Source organism: Dysidea avara, chromosome 3, assembly GCF_963678975.1.
Source record: "Dysidea avara chromosome 3, odDysAvar1.4, whole genome shotgun sequence".
Lineage (NCBI taxonomy): Eukaryota > Metazoa > Porifera > Demospongiae > Dictyoceratida > Dysideidae > Dysidea > Dysidea avara.
The window spans coordinates 48538-66425 of NC_089274.1; the positions used below are offsets into that span (position 1 = coordinate 48538).

Here is a 17888-nt window from a genome sequence, read left to right on the forward strand (position 1 = left end):
CACACCATACCTCCTTCAGGTCTGGCCATCGCTGAGGTAGAATATGAGCGTGAAGGTCGATCTTTAGCGACATCTTTTTGTTATTACAGTGTACGCCGATTGTTCAGCGCTACGCGCCTAAACACATTGTTTTTGTGACGTAATTTGACCACAAGTTCAGCATTTTTTTCTTCCGAGTTATTTTCTTCAAGATGCTAGTAATTGCGTTGTGTCTAGGTGTCTTAATAGTCCAAGGTGTATCTGGTAAGATATTAGAATAGTTAATGTGTTAGTATATGTTCACAATAGGCCAGCCTTGTAAGGGTTACACTACATGTAATGACTGTATACGATCCTCGCCACAATGTGTCTGGTGTGACAACTTGGTGAGCGGTTATTGCTCCACCATAGATTTATAAACCCCAGGTACCTGGGGTTTATAAATCTATGGCTCCACACAATATTGCGTTAACATCTGCTCCCTCCACAGACATACGAGAACGATAGCTGTTTCGAGAGAGACAACAACGCCAGCCGTCTAATGTGCGGAGCTAAAAATGTCGTTGATGTTGTGGGCAGCTTAAACATCACCGAGGTGAGAACAATTGGACATATGCAGGCGTCCCTTAAGGTGTCACAAGAAATGATTCAAGTGTGACAAAGTGTAATCACATCTGTTTCATTACAACATTAGCTACAAGTTGGAATGATGATAACATGTCTTATGTCTATGATTAGAACTAAATGGCCACAACAACTAAAGCTCTACTGGTGTTTGAAGAATTCCACACAAAACAAATTATGACGTAAACAGCAAAAATGTTGATTGTCAGATATTGTGAGGGTCTGAAGGTAAAGCCTACAGGTTTTCTCAATGGTTCAGTGTGTAGAGAGAAGATATTCACTAGGTTTAGTCACTTGCATTAATTAAAAAACTGGTCAAACACGCACATGCCCTTAGTTTAAATTCAATATTTGTGAATATTAATGCTTTGTGGACTTTTGCCTTCAATGTTTGTTTCTAGCATCTACAGCGATATGTGTTATGTGTAGTGGGTGACTTAAAAGTGACCAGCAACAGTGTTCATCCCATTCCATACCATTGAAAGTTTGTAATGAGCCACTATATTGTTTTGTGTGCAAACCTTCTATCATTATTCTGGCCCATACCATATAGAGAGGAAACTTTGGCGAATAGCAAGCTATACTGCATTTGGCAAAATAAACTTTGGCTAATTCAAGCTCGATGTGTTTACAGCTATGAAGATGTTAATCTGTGGCGCTATGAGTAATTGATGGGTTAAATATTGGCAAATTTGTAGCAAATCGCCAAAGTTTTCTCCTGCCAAAGTTTCCTTCTATGTGGTAACATTTTTTCAAGTAACAGTAATAATGCACGTTTTCTTGTAGCCGGCTAGCTATAGCTATTCTGATAAATTACAAAAATTTATATTTGAAAACACATTGTAATGTATAGCATGCTGTGGTTAGCATGCTGTGGAATGTATGGCTTCAGATAGTATGTATGCATACATGTGACACAACAATGTTGCCCTGGTATGAAATTAATATACTGTGGTTAAATATAGGTACCATATTTCCTCATATAAATCCCTGGCTTGTATTTCTTTCCCAGCATTTTTGACCAGCCTGTAAACAAATAGGGCCTTTATTTGAGACCGGCCCTTTATTTGAGACCGGGCATTTATTTGAGACCGGGCCTTTATTTGAGACTGGGCATTTATTTTGGATTGGTCTGACCGTTTAATCAAATTCCGGTGGTGATAGAATGGGATTACTTTAATGGAAGCTTAGAAAACAGTGATACAGTATGTTGACTAGTCAAGGCTTAAAATGATTGTAAAATAGTTGTATCATACATATCTGCATGAATGAGGACTCGCCCAGACTACTCGCATGATTACTCGTAGTACCTTTATCCCTCAGAGAGTTCTAAACTCAAGTATGAAGAAGCAGCAAAAAGGGATACAATTAAAGCCATCAACAGTACAGCCCGGGCCTCTATTTGAGACCAGGCGTTTATATTCCAAAGATGCTGGAAACCCCTCGGTTTATAATCGAGACAGGAGTGTAATTGTACAGTAATGATTAGGGTTTCCAAATGAACACGTTAACATGAATAGATTGGATACTTATTACCACATATTAACATGTTGCATAGACCAAGTCAAATCAGTGAGAAGATGCATTGCTGCATATACAACAATGTGTAACCACCTCCTGTATGTTGTGTACGCATAATATTATAGGCAGTGATCACTGTGTCAATGTCACACCGCTTATTTACTAACACATCACCAGTGGCCTGTAGTTACAACAGAGTTGTGCCTTCACCACCTTTTTGTGCTTCATGACTCACACCTAAATTGCAAAGTAGGTAACTGAACCACATTTTTTTTGATTCAGACTAAAGGTTGTTTATGACTGGTGTCTTCTTGTTTTACAAGTGTTCAGTCTTGTTTCCAGGTGGCACAGTGCGTAATATCGTATTGCCTCGAATTACGGCCAGTCTCGTATAAACGCCTGGTCCCATTTAGTCACCAGGGGTACACAGCATCATAACAAAAATAAATGTTGGGTCTCAAATAAATGTCTAGTGCATTCATTATTTTTAACAATTCCGGGCGGTGTTATAAACGAGGAAGTGAAGAACTTTTACAGAGTTCCTTTTAAACTTGAATCTGCAAAATATGCTGAGGGGAACATCAAGGAGAGTACAACACCAAGGTATGAAGTTGACTCGTGAATGCTGATCAGGTATATAAATTCTGGTCTCGTATAGTTGCCAGTCTCATTTAGTAGCCGTGGTAAAAGTTGCTTGAAAGAAATAAACGTCCAGGCCATAATTTGAGACAATACGATACATTGCTGCATACACTACCCCTGCTTTAATGTGTATCTCCAGTATGTCATCTCTGGTTCAGTATGTTGTGTATCCACATAGCGTATGTACATCAATGTGACATTACCACACCACTGAAGTACCAACACTTCGCTACCAGTTGCCTTTAGTCTGTGCCATATTTTCTTGATTTGAGACCATAATGCTGATAGCCTTCACCACCTTGTCGTGCATAGCCTCACTTCTTAACTAGGGCTCTCAGTTTCCACTAGTCATCAATTATTAAATTGATTAATCTATATTTAGTGAACACCATGCATATAGCATCAGCCACACTTAATCACCACCCAGAATAACATTATAGTGGTAAAAGGAGAGTTGAAGGAATGGCAGATCTGTCATGGATGTGGTGAGCCAACTAGAGGTGTACTGTAACATTGAGAAAAGAGAAGTTATGTAACTTTTGCTATAAAGCACAACAATACCTGGTTACCTGTTTTTTGTAACACGCTACAAATTTCAAAAAATAAATGCTAGAGTGACCAGACCCTTCCCTTTAATGCGCAAAGGGGGAGGCGCCGCCAGACTAACTGTTAACCCTGTTGTCATGGTGTTATCTGTTGGCTTTCAAGGCTAACTCAAGGGCGCCCTGACCCTGCTGGCCTCCACCACATTGTCAGGATCAGGGCTGCCACCATTAGCCACACCATCAGAGTGGCATGTTACTAGACCTGTTTTGTATACTCACATTATACACATATACTCACATACATACCCATGTAAATACATACTCGTACACATGTACACACTCATATACATGCTATACATATATCACACACCTGTGCATACACACACACAAAACAAAGCCTCCAGCAGCCTGCAAAACAATTATTACCATCCAATAAGCCAGCACTGTGCACCACCCATTCACTCAAGTCTTGTACATGCTAATCCTCCTGGGGCTGGACTAGTAACTCACATGAGGACTGTCCAGGTCTCAAAGAGAGAGGTCACAGAACCCAAAGTTCCATCACTGCTAAACGACAGTTGGGCAGTCCCAGTTGACACCAGGTCCCCATTTAAGCAGCTGGAGTAATGTGAGTAAAACTCAAGGAAACACCAACACCAGCTTAGCATCACACCTGGAATTTTTGAATTACTATGGCAATTGCCACTGCTAAGTGGCTACGCACGCATGCACACACTACACACACGCGCGCGCACATGCATGCACACCTACAAACACAACCCACATATTTACCGTAGTGGCTACTAGTGCAACCTATCACGCAATATATCACCCGTAATTGTGTCATCAGAGGCTTGTCTCCTACAGGTTGACAAAACACTCGACACAATTGTGGATCTTGAGAGGGTGGCTATACGTACTCGGCCCAGTAAGTGCTCAGTTGTAAGTATGTTGTTATTGTCACACTCGTTAACAGACAAAGTTAATTCATTTATTATCAACATCCACATCCCTCTTAATTATCCGCTGGACTTCTACTATTTGATGGACTTCTCCTGTTCCATGGCTAACGACTTAGAGACTATTCAAGGACTCTCTACAGATATTAGTAAGTATGTCATGGCACCCACTGTTACTGTGGTAACCATTACAGTTGGCACACTGAAGAATTTGACAACTGATTTTCGGGTTGGATTTGGTGCCTTCTCAGATAAAGAAGCTCTGCCGTTTACTTTTGAGAGAAAGTATGTCATTAATATTGTTTGTACAATTGATGTCATAGCATTTATAGGGAATCGCCATTTTGTGTTTCTGGTAAGGACAGGACTGTTCCGTTAGATCCTCAACATATTCCATTTAACTACATCCATTATTTGTCATTAACTGACAACCAGACTTTATTTATAGTGAGTGATAACTGCTTGTTGCTAGGCTGTTTTTTATGGTCATATAGGATAGCATTTCTCAATTAAACATCACATCAAATATCGACAACCCAGAGTCTACTTTGGATGCTTTAATGCAAGCAGCAGTGTGTAATGAGGTAACCACACCCCATTTTCCTCGTATGCTACTAAGAAACCTTTATAGCTGATTGGCTGGCGTCCTGCTGCTAGTCATATTGTGTTAGTTGCATCGGATGCTGCATATCATATCGCTGGGGATGGCAAGGTAACTAATAGTGGTTATCATGTTGATGGTAACCATGGTGACTGTTAACTAGGTGGTTGGAGCACTGAAACCTAACGATGGAAAATGTCACATGTCACGGAGTGACGAGGGAGAAGGAATATACCAATATGATCAGAGCTTGCAGTTGGTAAGAAGCATGTGGTAGCATCTATATCATTTACCTTGCCACACGACATATTTGATGATACGTGCACTTACTCTGCAAAATAAGCTGATCCAATATAGCCCTGTTAGCAGAAAATCTCAAAAGTTTGTAGGTATGGAGATATCCAAAGTTTATTGCTACTACGTAATAATTTGGTGCACCAGTTAGACACTGCTAATACCCTACATGTACATATATGGTATTGCTATATGTAGGACTATCCCTCCATTGGACAAGTAGAGGCAGTCTTGAGGCAGAGAAATATAGTGCCAATATTTGCCATCGCTAAGGACGTGCAAGCTAGTAAAAGTGTTGAGCAGTATATGGTTAGTCTGGAGTTGTCATGGGAACAGTGTAATTGAGTGTGGTTTAAAGGATCTACGCAGTCAACTGCAGACAACAAGTTTCTTGGATGAATTGGAGCCCGATTCTGGAAATATCTTGCCACTAATTAGGGATGGATACAATGTGGGTCATGGTTGTTATTAACTGGTTGCTATAGTAACACTGTAGAGTTTGTCGCAAAATATTAGGCTGTCCTTTAGTACTCCTGAAGGTGTTAGTATTGAGATACAGCCACTCTGTAACCAGTAAGTGTTCCTTACTCTACCTTAACTAGAGTGTACTTGTATGTTGCTAGAACGGACGGTTCTGCATGTACGGGTATTCAACGTAATGAAACTGTGAGTAGTATATTGACTATTGTACCATATCTATGTGTGTGTGTACTAGTGTGTAGTGAGTGTAGTATAGTTGTTTTGGTATGATGTTACAGGTGGAATTTAATGTGTCAGTTACTGTGACAGACTGTACCAAGTTGAAATCACTTCGTCAAAAGTGAATTGTTTTTGTTTATCACTATGCATTATGCAGTATTATAGCATATTGTTGGAGTATGCATTCCTCACTGTTTCCGTGCCGATAGAATTGGAAGCTTTGTGTGACTGTGACTGTACAGCAAACAGGGTTGGTTGGCATGGTAATTGTACTGGCTGCTATTTTAATTATTAGGGTGAGAGAAGTGGTAATTGCAGTAACCATGGAGACATTGAGTGTGGGCGTTGTCAATGTGATGATGATAGGTACAATGTTGCCATAACATTTCCATAGGATGTTGCCATGGTGATCATTTGTTGTTAGGTTTGGACGGTTTTGTGAGTGTGAGTTTGCAAGTGGAGCAGATCGTAGTGTAGACCAGGGGACTGGACATGACCAGTGCATGTTTGTTGTGTTCTAATTGTCTTGGTGATGTGTTTACTGCAAATTTTAGGAGAGGAACTAATGGTTTACTCTGTAGTGGACATGGGGAATGTGTTTGTAACCAGTGTATGTGTGAGGTGTGTATAAACAATGTGTGTTGTGTTTGTGTGTAGTGTAGTGTGTGTGTGTGTGTGTGTAGTGTTTGTAGTGTTTGTAATGTGCATGCGCAACAAGGTGGTTGGTGTACACACTATACACTAGTAGTGATACAATAATAGTATTACAGTGTAGCTCTGTGAGAGAACCCCTACCTTGGCATGTTATAATGTTCAATTATTTTGTTTGGTTGGTTTTACCTGTAGGTTATATCCATACACGTGTTACTTTTCTATTAGAGGTGACTTCTGTATTAGAGTATTTCAAGTTTGCCTTCACCCAAGGACATATCACTATTTCATATTTTCACTGTGGTGGACCAATAATAAGGGGGTGTGGTCATCATGATTGAGTAAATGGATTGTTAAGAGGTGTGGTCTTCTCACTTGATGGACTTTATCCACAATGACACTACAAGCACAAAATGGCCATGTTGTTTGGGGTACTAATGTACAGGGGCCTATGGAGAAATTGTTTTGATTGATCATATTTCAGCCAGGGAAGGAGATATCGAGCTCTAAGCAACGGGTATGGGTACAAGACAACACAATAAACGATTTGTATAGCATGGTTGAAAATTTTTGAGATAATGCTTGTTTGCAATGGCTTTTTGTTACGTTATACCCATACCTGTTGACTACATGTCGGTATGTTTCTTCACGAGTGAAATATGATCAATCACAACAATTTCTCCATAGGTGCCTGTACAATAGTATCCCAAATAATGCGACTATCTTCTGCTCACGACGTCATAGTGGATAAAGTCCAATGCTATTTATCAACCAGGATCGTTAATAGGCAAATGGTCTCAAACCTATTATGAATTTACAGGTATCTATTGAGCATAAATACTTTGAATAATTTTACCTCTAAATGTGCTGCTCAAGATAAGTGTTGATACGGAAAATTAACACCTCAATATGGTTTCATTGCATGGAGAAGACAATGACCAACCTGATTAAAGATAAAAGGAAAAGAAGGCACACACTCATCAGAACCCCAAAAGGCACATCCCACTGGTGACTTGGTGAGTTTGTTATTGTGGCATAAAATGGTGGCTGTGCTCTGCTTCATTTGGCATCCAGCCTTGTGACCGTAGTCTGGCAGGCAAACAAAAACTGAAGTTTTGATGGGGGTTTTTTTGCAGGTTTTTGCAATTGAATTCATCGCCTTTGCGATTGAATTCGTCGGTTTTGCAGTTGAATTAGTCAGTTTTGCAATAGAATTCATCGCGTTTGCATTACAATTCGTCATAAACAAAACAGCTCCAAGAAATCAACCGTTCATTAAGAGATGAATTATTTATGTCATGGAGAGTTACACTTGAGACACTAGAAGGTAATTGAAGCTGGTAGTATGCGAAGTTGATAGCTGTCTGACAAGTTAATTAGCTTGCTCGCGAGTGACCACATCCATCACGAATGGCGTAGTAGAGTTTGGAATGTTGCTGGATAGGCTGTAGAGGAAGAATTATTGCCTTATAAAGAGTTGTTTACTACTGTTGTACTTGAACAAGTTCTTGTAGCAGCCGCTACATCATGTTTTCGTGTTTGCTCCAGCTGCCATTCTTGTTGGACGAATTTAACTGCAAAACTGGGCAATTGCAAACGGGACGAATTCAATTGCAAAAGCGACAAACTCAATTGCAAACAGGACAAATTCAATTGCAAAGTCGCCGAATTCAATTGCAAAAACCTGTAAATTCTATATCCGGCTACCTGTAAGTGTTGTCTTGTTTTTTAATGCTGTATTTGATGTTAGATGGACTAATATTCTGTAAAGGTGACTTTCATCACATAAGATGTCTCTAGGATAAAGGCAGCAGCGCATCACTTTGGGGCAATCCCTACTTAACAGTACCACCATACTGTTTGATTCATGTGAACTTATAATTGTGGGTTTGAGTTTGTCTTTGCACCACATTAAGGCTACTAACTTCACTAGTAGGACAGTAAGTACACTGTAGCTATAAAGTATTTAGGACTATAAGTTACCAACCTATTTTCAAAAGAGTGATCTTGTTCTGTGGTCTGCTCAATGGCTAACATGTGATGTGTAGAAGTACACATTCATGCATCACCCAAACAATTATTTAGTGATTCTCCATCATTAAACAGAGTAGTACTGTTTAAGTAAGGATCCCCCCCAAAAGTGCATGATGAGTGCCGCCTAAAACACCACTTCAAAAAATCACCGTTACAGAATATTAGTCTATTTAACATCAAATACAGCATTACAACTTTTCGTCTGCCTGCCTGCCTACCTGCCAGACCACAGTTGCGAGGCTGGAGGCCAAATGGAGTAGCGCACGGCCACCATTTTATGCCACAATAATATACTCACCAGTGGCATGTGCCTTTTTGGGGCTCTGATGAGTGTGTGCCCTCTTCACCTTATCTTTCTTTTAACTTAAGTCAGGGTAGTTGTTCGTCTTCTTCACCATATCAACTCAAGTCTTTGATTTCCCCTATCAACACTTTCCTTGAGCATCATATGTATTTAGACGCCACCAACTTATTTAAAGCACTTACGCTTGGTAATGTCATGATAGGTTCAAAGTAATGATCTACCATGATCAAGCTACACCTCTAATTAATAATCTTTACTTGATCACAACATTTGAGGACAGAGAGACCACACCTCTTAATAATTGATTTACTCAATCACGATGACCGCACCCCCTTATTATTGGTCTAGCTAGCAGAGTGAAAATATGACTCACCACAGAAGGCTAAAACTTTGGTGATCCATTCCTTGGACGTAGCAGATAATGCTGAGAAAACAAAAAAAAAGTTGTGTGAACAAATCGGGTTTTTTGCTGAGACAGTCACATATTAGTTTGTTTGGTTTTCTTGTTATAGCATACGGCTATACACGTGCGTCTGTTCTATTAGGGTGACTGCTGTATTTGCTGTGTTAGAGTATCTTGAGTCAGCTTTTCACCTACCAGAGACACATCACTATTTAGTTTTGGAATTACAGTAGGAAAAGCAAGATAATCAATTTGTACAGCAATTATACTGAAAATATACTACAGCATAACTTCCATTTGCTAAAACTCCCCATGAACAGGAAAATAAGATGGTGTATAGTTTTAGTCAATCAGAGTCTTCCTTCTTCGAGTAATGACCAGATACAAACTTGCATACATTTTACAATTTTTTTTTTCCGTTTTTCTCAATACTTATACTTGTGTGAACAAGTCAAGTTTTTACTGAGATGGTCACATGTTAAAAATGATTAATTTAAGGGATCCAAGCAATAAAAAGTAGTAAAACAAGAGATGAATGATGGTATTACAGCATAGCTCAGTGGGAAAATCCCTACTTTGGCATTGAATTGTTATAACATGCCAATGTAGGGATTTTCCCACTGAGCTATGCTGTGATACCATTATTCATTCATCTCTTATTCATTAATTATTATCACTTGAATCCCTACTTCATTTTTAAAGTAATAAATTTTAATATACTTGTAGAAAATAGTTTAACAATCAAGTCATCATAATTTTGCGACTACACTCAGCCTGGCTAAGAAACTGTTGCTGAATCCCACAATGTATTCCTGTGTGTCACTCATTGTAATGTGGAAGTGTTTCTGTTTGTACTGAAGGCACTTTTGGGCTTGATTATACCTAACCAATGCTGCCAAGATGCCATGAAGGTATTGTGAGGTAGCTGGTTTTAGGGTGATATTTTTGGCCAAAAAGCCCAAACCTTCATGATCCCTAATATACAGTACCATCGTATATGATATATATATATTATTACGTGTGATTGTACAACCAAAAGATGGTGCTTGAAATTATGCTTGAAATTAGCACCATCATTACGAAGTCTTTAGTCACATTCACAACAGAGGAAGTTGGTCACGCATCATCAAACATCTCGTGATCTCAAAGAAGAGTTCAACTCATTCAACCTGACACCTCAGTATCAATATAAAGTTTTCTAATGCACAAAAACTGATATCAATAGATTACAGTTCCCAGTACCCTTGTTTCAGCTGCCCAACACTTTGTGTGGTTTTTATAACCAGAAACTAACACTACATTATGCATACTTCTCGTTAATGTGACAAAACACTTCATAATAATGATGCTAATTTCTAATTTCAGGTGCCATGTTTTATTGTGTAATCACACATTGTAGTACATCATAGGGACATGACATGTGACCAATCTCTTCCAAGTATGTGTGATGAAGCACTACTAGGAAAGCCATACAAAGTGTTAGGGCTGGGAGGTTATATCGATTGTGGGATTAATCGTGATTGTTTCTGAACATTGTGATATTGATATGTACATCTGTATTATAAATAGTTGTGATGCTGTGACATCACATGTATATGGTGGCACATACTGTTGTGGGAGAACTTGTTCTGGACTTCACTTCTGAGACAGTTCATTGTGTGAATAAGTTTTATTACATAGTTAAAAGCTTACCCATGAGAAACTATGAATTAATTTCAAAGGATACCATTATTTATTATACTGTTTGACTGTTACTGTGTGGCCTAAATTGTGTTAGAACAGTTTGTACACAATTTCACCGTGTATTGTTAAAATAAATGTTTTATACAAAGTTGAACATACACAATGTTAGTGATACATGTGAGTTATAACATTGTGATATTTATCATAATCGTGGTATGTTGCATCCTACAATTGTGAAAGTAGCAAATGTCACAATCTTTTAGCCCTACAATGTGTTCTGTATCTGAAAGAAGAGCACTGATAATATCAATTTGCCTGTTGGAATACTTTACATTACTAAGGTGTTCTGGTTGAGATCACATGAGAAGGTTATAACCACACTATTGGTGATATTGATAAGGCGTGTATTCATGTGAAGTGTGTAGTATGCGCTTAATGTCATTGTGTGTGTCTAGCTTAACTTCAAAGGAGAAGCTTGTGAGGACCAATGTCGTTGTCCCACAGATGAGAATGGCATGGAATGTGGAGGTGTGCTCAACATGTCATGTGACATCACATGAGGTGTATATTGTTATTCCAGGTGCAGACAATGGTAACTGTTCATGTATTACTGATGTTAATGCTGATGTTAATGCTGGTGTTAATGGAAAGTGTGAATGTAATGATACAAGGTTTACTGGAGACAGTTGTGACTGTCCTATTGACACAACTGCATGTATGACTGAAGTAAGTTTCTATTTTGTGTGGCGTTAGCTTTAGTTGTGTCATTTAGTCTACTCTGTGTTCTGGAAATGGAACGTGTGAATGTAACAAGTGTACTTGTGCACCGACATGTCTTGGAGAGGTCTGTGAACGCTGCAGGGACAAGGTATGATGTCACTGGTGTTTAACAATGCTTTCACTATTTTGTTACACAGCTGCTTCAATGTGCTGCCCACCGACCTTGTGTGCAATGTGAATTATCAAGTGCAAACTACAGCAATTCAATTCGTCGTAGAATAACTCGTCCTGAAAACTGTGAAAACCAATGTTTTAGTGAGACTGTCTCAATTGCCCCAGTAGAGTCTTCGTTGGTCACAACATACACAATTGATGGTAAGAAACTATTGTTTTGCCTGTCATCTCATTATCCTCATTGTTATAGGTTCTGAGACAATACGTTGCAGATTATCTGACAGGGACAATTGTTTCTATGTTTATTATGTAGCATTAGATAGTGAGAATAATCTACACCCAATCAGGATTGAAGACTCACTGAGTTAGTATCATAATGCCAACTCTGTCACTTTACTCATTAATATTGTAGGTTGTGAGGGTGGTACCAGTGATTCCACCAGTAACCTTATATGGATAATTCCTGTTGCCATTGTAATTGGGCTGTTAGTAATTGGACTGATTATCTTACTAATCATCAAATTGTGTTTAATAATGTTGGTACGTAATCCAACCTCTGTGTGTGCACATATAGTAGTTTATTTGTGTGTGTGGTAGCGTGTGTGTGTTTGATAACAGCTTTTATTTCAGGATTATGTCGAGGTGAGGCAATTTGAGAAGTCAGTTAGAGATGCTGAAGGAAAACTAGCTCAGGTATACACCATACTTTAGTATTATGTATGGCCATCTATTACTCCATACAGACATCACAGCCATTATACCAGTCTCCTGTCGTTGAATATCAGAACCTTGCTTATGGCAAGGAGAAAAAAGATGAAAAATAGTTGACATGCTGAACTCATCCACTCCACATTAATTTTTGTACCTATATTATTGTATGTATGGCAGCCACTGAACATAAGTCTCGTGCCCAGACCGCCTTTTTTCTTTTTGTGTGAGAAAAAAAAGCGGTCTGGGCACGAGACTACTGAACATGGCAGCCACTACACCACGTGATATACTCTGTAACCATATGCTGTAACCTATCCGTACCCAAGGGAGTGCCATTAGGGGCGGGTTAATAAAAATTTTGTTAACAAGACCGCATTGATTTTGCGAATGGGGCGGGCCACGCCAACTAATCCTTAGTACGACACCTGCGCAATTTATAAATTTTTGCGCATTTTATGAATTCACAAAATGCGCAGCGCAATTTATAAACTGCGCAAATTCACAGATTGCGCCTAACAGATATCTATGGGTAGATCAAGGTACAACGAACTAGAGGAGCCGCTGAAGAGAAGGATTAGAGTTTGTTTATTAGTCGCCGGTGGATGGCTAGGCTTACTGATGTTGGGAGCAGGCAGCTTCATATTAACCAAACCGTTACTGGACAAGCGAAGAAAAGAACGAATGGCGAAGGTTGAAGAATCGGAGAGACAAAACAGTGACTAGCATATGCTAAATTTGTGCCAAGTTCAAAAGTTATAATTTATTATAGTCAACCGCCCACTGTTTTTTTTTGGGGGGGGGGGTTACGATTATATGCGCCAGTGCCGCGCAGTCATGCTAAGAGCTGTGCAGATTCCAGTCTGTTGTTGTTTATACAATTACATTTCATATTACCAACCGCTAATACCTTAGAGTTAGGAAACAAACAATGCTTTTTCTACAGAACTGTACAAGAAACTGAGGAATGAGCTGCCAGCACCTTCCATGCAGTTATGATGAACATATAGCTGAGTACAAGAGTCAATTTATATTGGATGTATATCAGCACATTGCTGTCTTCCCATGTAATCATAATCTTGGTCATGGTTTTTGCTTGAAATTGATGGTTCCCAATTCCCACAATTATCCTCCTGTTATTGCTGGCTTTCATTAATTATATTAAGTGGCTGGAGCCAAATGACAAACAGCCTATAGTTACCTGGATGGTATACCACATGTTAAGGTGTTAGAATATTCTGGTGGTGGCTCTCGAAGTTGTAGTACACCTCTCAAGACTAGATGTAGAATGGGGTACGTTATCAGTGATCTGTTATAGCCAGTGAAACCCTATAGTAGTTGGAAGAAAGGATTTTTTTATAGCAATTCAGTGGTGGCAGAAGGGGGGGGGGATAGCCCCCCAACAAATGTGTTTTATGATGTCATAATATATATCACGTGATCAACATCGTATACGCTTGTCAGCATGCTTACAGGGTCACTATAGCGAATAATAGCTCAAGTATTTAATGCTGAATTATAGTAATGCTTACTTGTTATATATATATATCTAGCATTAATATTACTGTGATTAAGATTATTGGCTAAAATTGCCTCCAGACTCAATCTCACAGCACTTATTTTTCAAAAATTTTCTGGGGGGGGGCATGCCCCTAGACACCCTAGAAGGAGAGCATGTACTTTGCATGTATAGCCACAATAGCTATACTCAGTCCCACCAGCTTTTCATACCTTTCTCTGCCACTGCAATTCTAAGGAAAGTTAAGTGAAGGACTATGCAGATGATGCCACACCTCGGAAGAGATCCGTACTACATACAGTTTTATCCGAAGTTGATTAAACCATCTAAACATAGATTTATAAAACCCTGGGGTTCAGTATAAATCTATGATCTAAATGTGTTTCAGTAGTATATGCATAGTGAGATTTCACCACCTCTTGGGAGGTGCAACTAAGTCAATTGCAAGCTAATTGACATTCCAGTAAAGTTGCAGTTTAGGGTCAGGTGAGTGAAGTAGGTCTGAATTTACACTTCTTGAAAAACAGGAACAACTGAAGCTGCTTCCAGACCTCTGGTAATGTACCCTATCCAATGAAGCTGGGCAGGTGCAATCTCAAAGCTAAGAAACGGGCTGGGAGATTATCAGGGCCATTAGCCTTGTTAGGATTAGTGTTATTTGTAATAATTTACGATTACTGTACAAACTTTGCTCAGCGAAGGCTGTGCACAGGAACAGAAGAAAAAATGCACAATTACAATTATGATTTAAAGATATCTAGTTAAAGGAGTCAGTTGAATTACTTTTCACGATTTTCTTCAGGAAGCTGATTCCACGGAGTAGACATTTGAACATACTAATTAAATGGGATGCTAGCCAAGTTGTGAAAGATTTTATAGTAAACACGTTGATCTTCTACGGTTTCCCATTTCAGTGCATCAATCCTTTCAGTCACACTAGAGGTATAGTTATAGTCATTGCAGACATAATGAGCTGGAATGACACTGCACTTATTTGAAATCATCATAGATACTCGGTGGGTAGAGTATCTATGATATCATTGATAAGACAATTTTTTCATTGGCACTGATTGGTGACCATACAGTAGATGCGTACTCTAATTTGGGTCTCACCAGAACTTTGTAGGTAACTTCTCCTACATGAGTTAAAGAAACTTTAATATCACTACATATCAAACCCCAAAAATAGAATTGGCATTTGCCACTTTCTCTTTGATGTGCTTATCATCAGGGGGATTTCTGAGGTTTCCGCACGTTTAGATCGAGATACGCAAACTATGAAGTTGTGAATAAAGATGTTTATGTGCTTTGCAAATATTATTTAGTGGAGAATAGCCATTCTTAGGAGGTGTCGACCTTTATTATTATTTTTTTGGTCTTCACTTAAAATCCAGCTGTGTTTTTGATCAGAAACCAGTCACTGGAGCCGCCTATATTATCCTATTTAAAGTTTGATTGTAGAGTAATACCTAAGTACTTGAGGATATCAGTGGGGTGCCATAATCCAGCAACACTTTCTTGATCCCCAGCTAACCCTTACTGGGTTTTGCAACTTAAACTTATGTTCAGTAATCAATAAATGAATAAATAAATACAAAAACAGGTTGGACTCAGTAGTTCCAGCCTGTGCCCATCAATGTGACCAAGTTTTTGAAAAGTCAAATGTAACTGGTGCCGCTCCTCCCCCGGACACCTGCCGTATGCACGAGGGGCATCTCCATCCTTACTGAGTTTGGACATTTAATGTTCATTTTAGCTGGTCTTTGGTTGCTAGCAGATATATTAACCCTACCTGTGGATAGTATATCTATGATTTTGCTTATAAAAATGCATATTAGTGCAGTTTTAAATATCGGTGAAAACCTGCAAGAAATAGCCTCCTGGGGTTTATAAATCTTATGTAGGGTGCGATTGATATACTCTAATAGAACAGTCAAATAGTAAATTCAAAAATTTTTCTAGGAGCAATGTTACAAACACTGGAGGTCCACAAGGAAGCCTAATATTTCAAGGATAAAATTTTTGCTGGTAACCCCCAAAACCACTAAATCAGCAATGTTTTGGAAACAGCATAGATACTAGAACACATAATTAATGCTTCATAATGGTCAGTTTTTCATCTATCTCACCTATACGTATATGGTTTAAAATCCACAAACTTGGCATCAAATTAATGCTCTTGCTCTGAAAAGTACACTACCATTTTAAGGAATGTCCATAGCTTTTACTAATTCAAAGTTATAACCATTTATAAGAGCAAAATGTAGTCCTATGTGTGACCCGGTCTGTGAAACTGAAAAGGGGTCTTATAGCCTTTCCAAATTGTCACGTTTGACTAATCATAATTTCTTATATTTTCAACGTATCACCTTCATATTACACCAAGCCATAGTGCTACGTTTGGGGTATAAGGGGCCAACTAAATTTCAGGGTGATACCACATCCACAAGTCATGTTACAGGGTGCCAAGTACATGCAATTGAAAAGGCTATAAGATCCCGTTACACAGACTGGGTCACATTTTCTCCTGCCCACGTACATCATGTAATATAGTACAGTACAATGAGTACATAATATGCATTTCCAGCATAATAATGAGATGCTGAGTTAGATATTTGATATCATTTATAATTGATTATTATGATTATGATTAAATTGTATTGTATTGTATTAGTGCTTTACAGTGACCAGCACTGAAGGTCTGACAGCAACATGTGCTGCAGCCTTAGGATTACCTAACCTAATTTCAAGGACTTAGACTTAGTGACTTATAGCTGAAAAGGTGTAACAGAAAAGGGGCCAAAGTAAGGAAAAAAATCCCTCCAACCCCAAGATTAAATACGGGTAAAGGCAAAGCCTGTATACCCACCCAATCAATGCGTTATACAAAAGTAGATCTAAAATCTAAAAAATAATTATCTGACAGTGATTTAAAAGTGTTATTATTATTTGTTTACTGTACAGAAACCTCCATATGGAGTATATAGTACAACAGATTAAATTAAGAATAAATTGTAGTGATTGTACTTAGCTATAATTAATACATTGTTTAAATGTGCTTAAGGTAGGTGATTCCACAGTACTGCTAGATAGGTTATTCCATAATCTAATTGTAGAGGGGTAATAAGAGTAAAGGTAAGAGTCAATTCTGGAGTGTGGCTGCAAAAATCGTTGATCGTGACCTCATGTTTGGCTTGCTGTTGGGATTAAATAGTTTCTATTATCGATGTGAACTTGTCTATGCACCATTTTATACATCATAACTAGCTTCAAATTGTTCTGTCGCTGTTCAAGAGTTGGTAGATTTAGGTGATCTAGTATCTCAGTTACACTAGCCCAGGGTGAATAATTGTTTGTAATATACCTTGCAGCTCTTCGTTGGACCATTTCTAACTTGTAGATGTTACTGTTAGTGTATGGAGACCAGACAGTTGATGCATACTCTAAGATAGGACGTACCATTGCTAGATAACACAGCTTCTTAGTTTGTTGAGTGCAAGAGCTAATATTACGTCGCAAAAAAAGGTATTGGCTGAGTTCGCTTTACAGGTAACAAGTTGGATATGGTTTGTCCATTTCAGGTGTTCATCTATTGTTACTCCCAGGTAAGTGGCATTGTTAAATCTACAAATTTGATGTTGTTTCAGAAAATATGTTGAGTTAGTTGTTAATATCCTGTTAGTGATCTTGAGGTGTACACATTTGCTAAGGTTGAAAAACGTTTGCCAGTCTTCACTCCACCTCACTATGGCATCAAGGTCTCTCTGCAATGCTAAAGTGTCTTCATTTGAATAAATTGGTCTAAAAATAAGTATATCATCAGCATAG

General features: G+C 38.6%; 2 protein-coding genes across 2 annotated transcripts in view; one reads left to right on the forward strand and one right to left on the reverse strand.

Moving 5' to 3' along the window:
* LOC136248628 (2-amino-3-carboxymuconate-6-semialdehyde decarboxylase-like) overlaps positions 1-165 on the reverse strand; it is a 17189-nt gene extending 17024 nt beyond the window's left edge. The window contains exon 1 of the mRNA XM_066040386.1: positions 11-165. Within this exon, the coding sequence (XP_065896458.1) occupies positions 11-73 (63 nt within the window). The 5' untranslated portion in view covers positions 74-165. The remainder of the gene's footprint in view (positions 1-10) is intronic.
* On the forward strand, positions 136-13317 carry LOC136248627 (integrin beta-1-like). Its single transcript, XM_066040385.1, has 27 exons — positions 136-243; positions 289-365; positions 470-574; positions 4179-4239; positions 4288-4419; positions 4465-4555; positions 4603-4717; positions 4765-4854; positions 4902-4982; positions 5035-5130; positions 5364-5474; positions 5524-5616; positions 5662-5738; positions 5789-5831; positions 5924-5985; positions 6030-6114; positions 6160-6230; positions 6289-6369; positions 6419-6485; positions 11395-11467; positions 11520-11665; positions 11712-11807; positions 11857-12034; positions 12084-12197; positions 12246-12373; positions 12464-12526; positions 12577-13317. Exons 1-27 carry the CDS (start codon positions 192-194, stop codon positions 12655-12657), a joined length of 2469 nt encoding a protein of 822 aa, XP_065896457.1. The 5' UTR covers positions 136-191; the 3' UTR covers positions 12658-13317.
* Positions 13318-17888: the final 4571 nt, after the last annotated feature.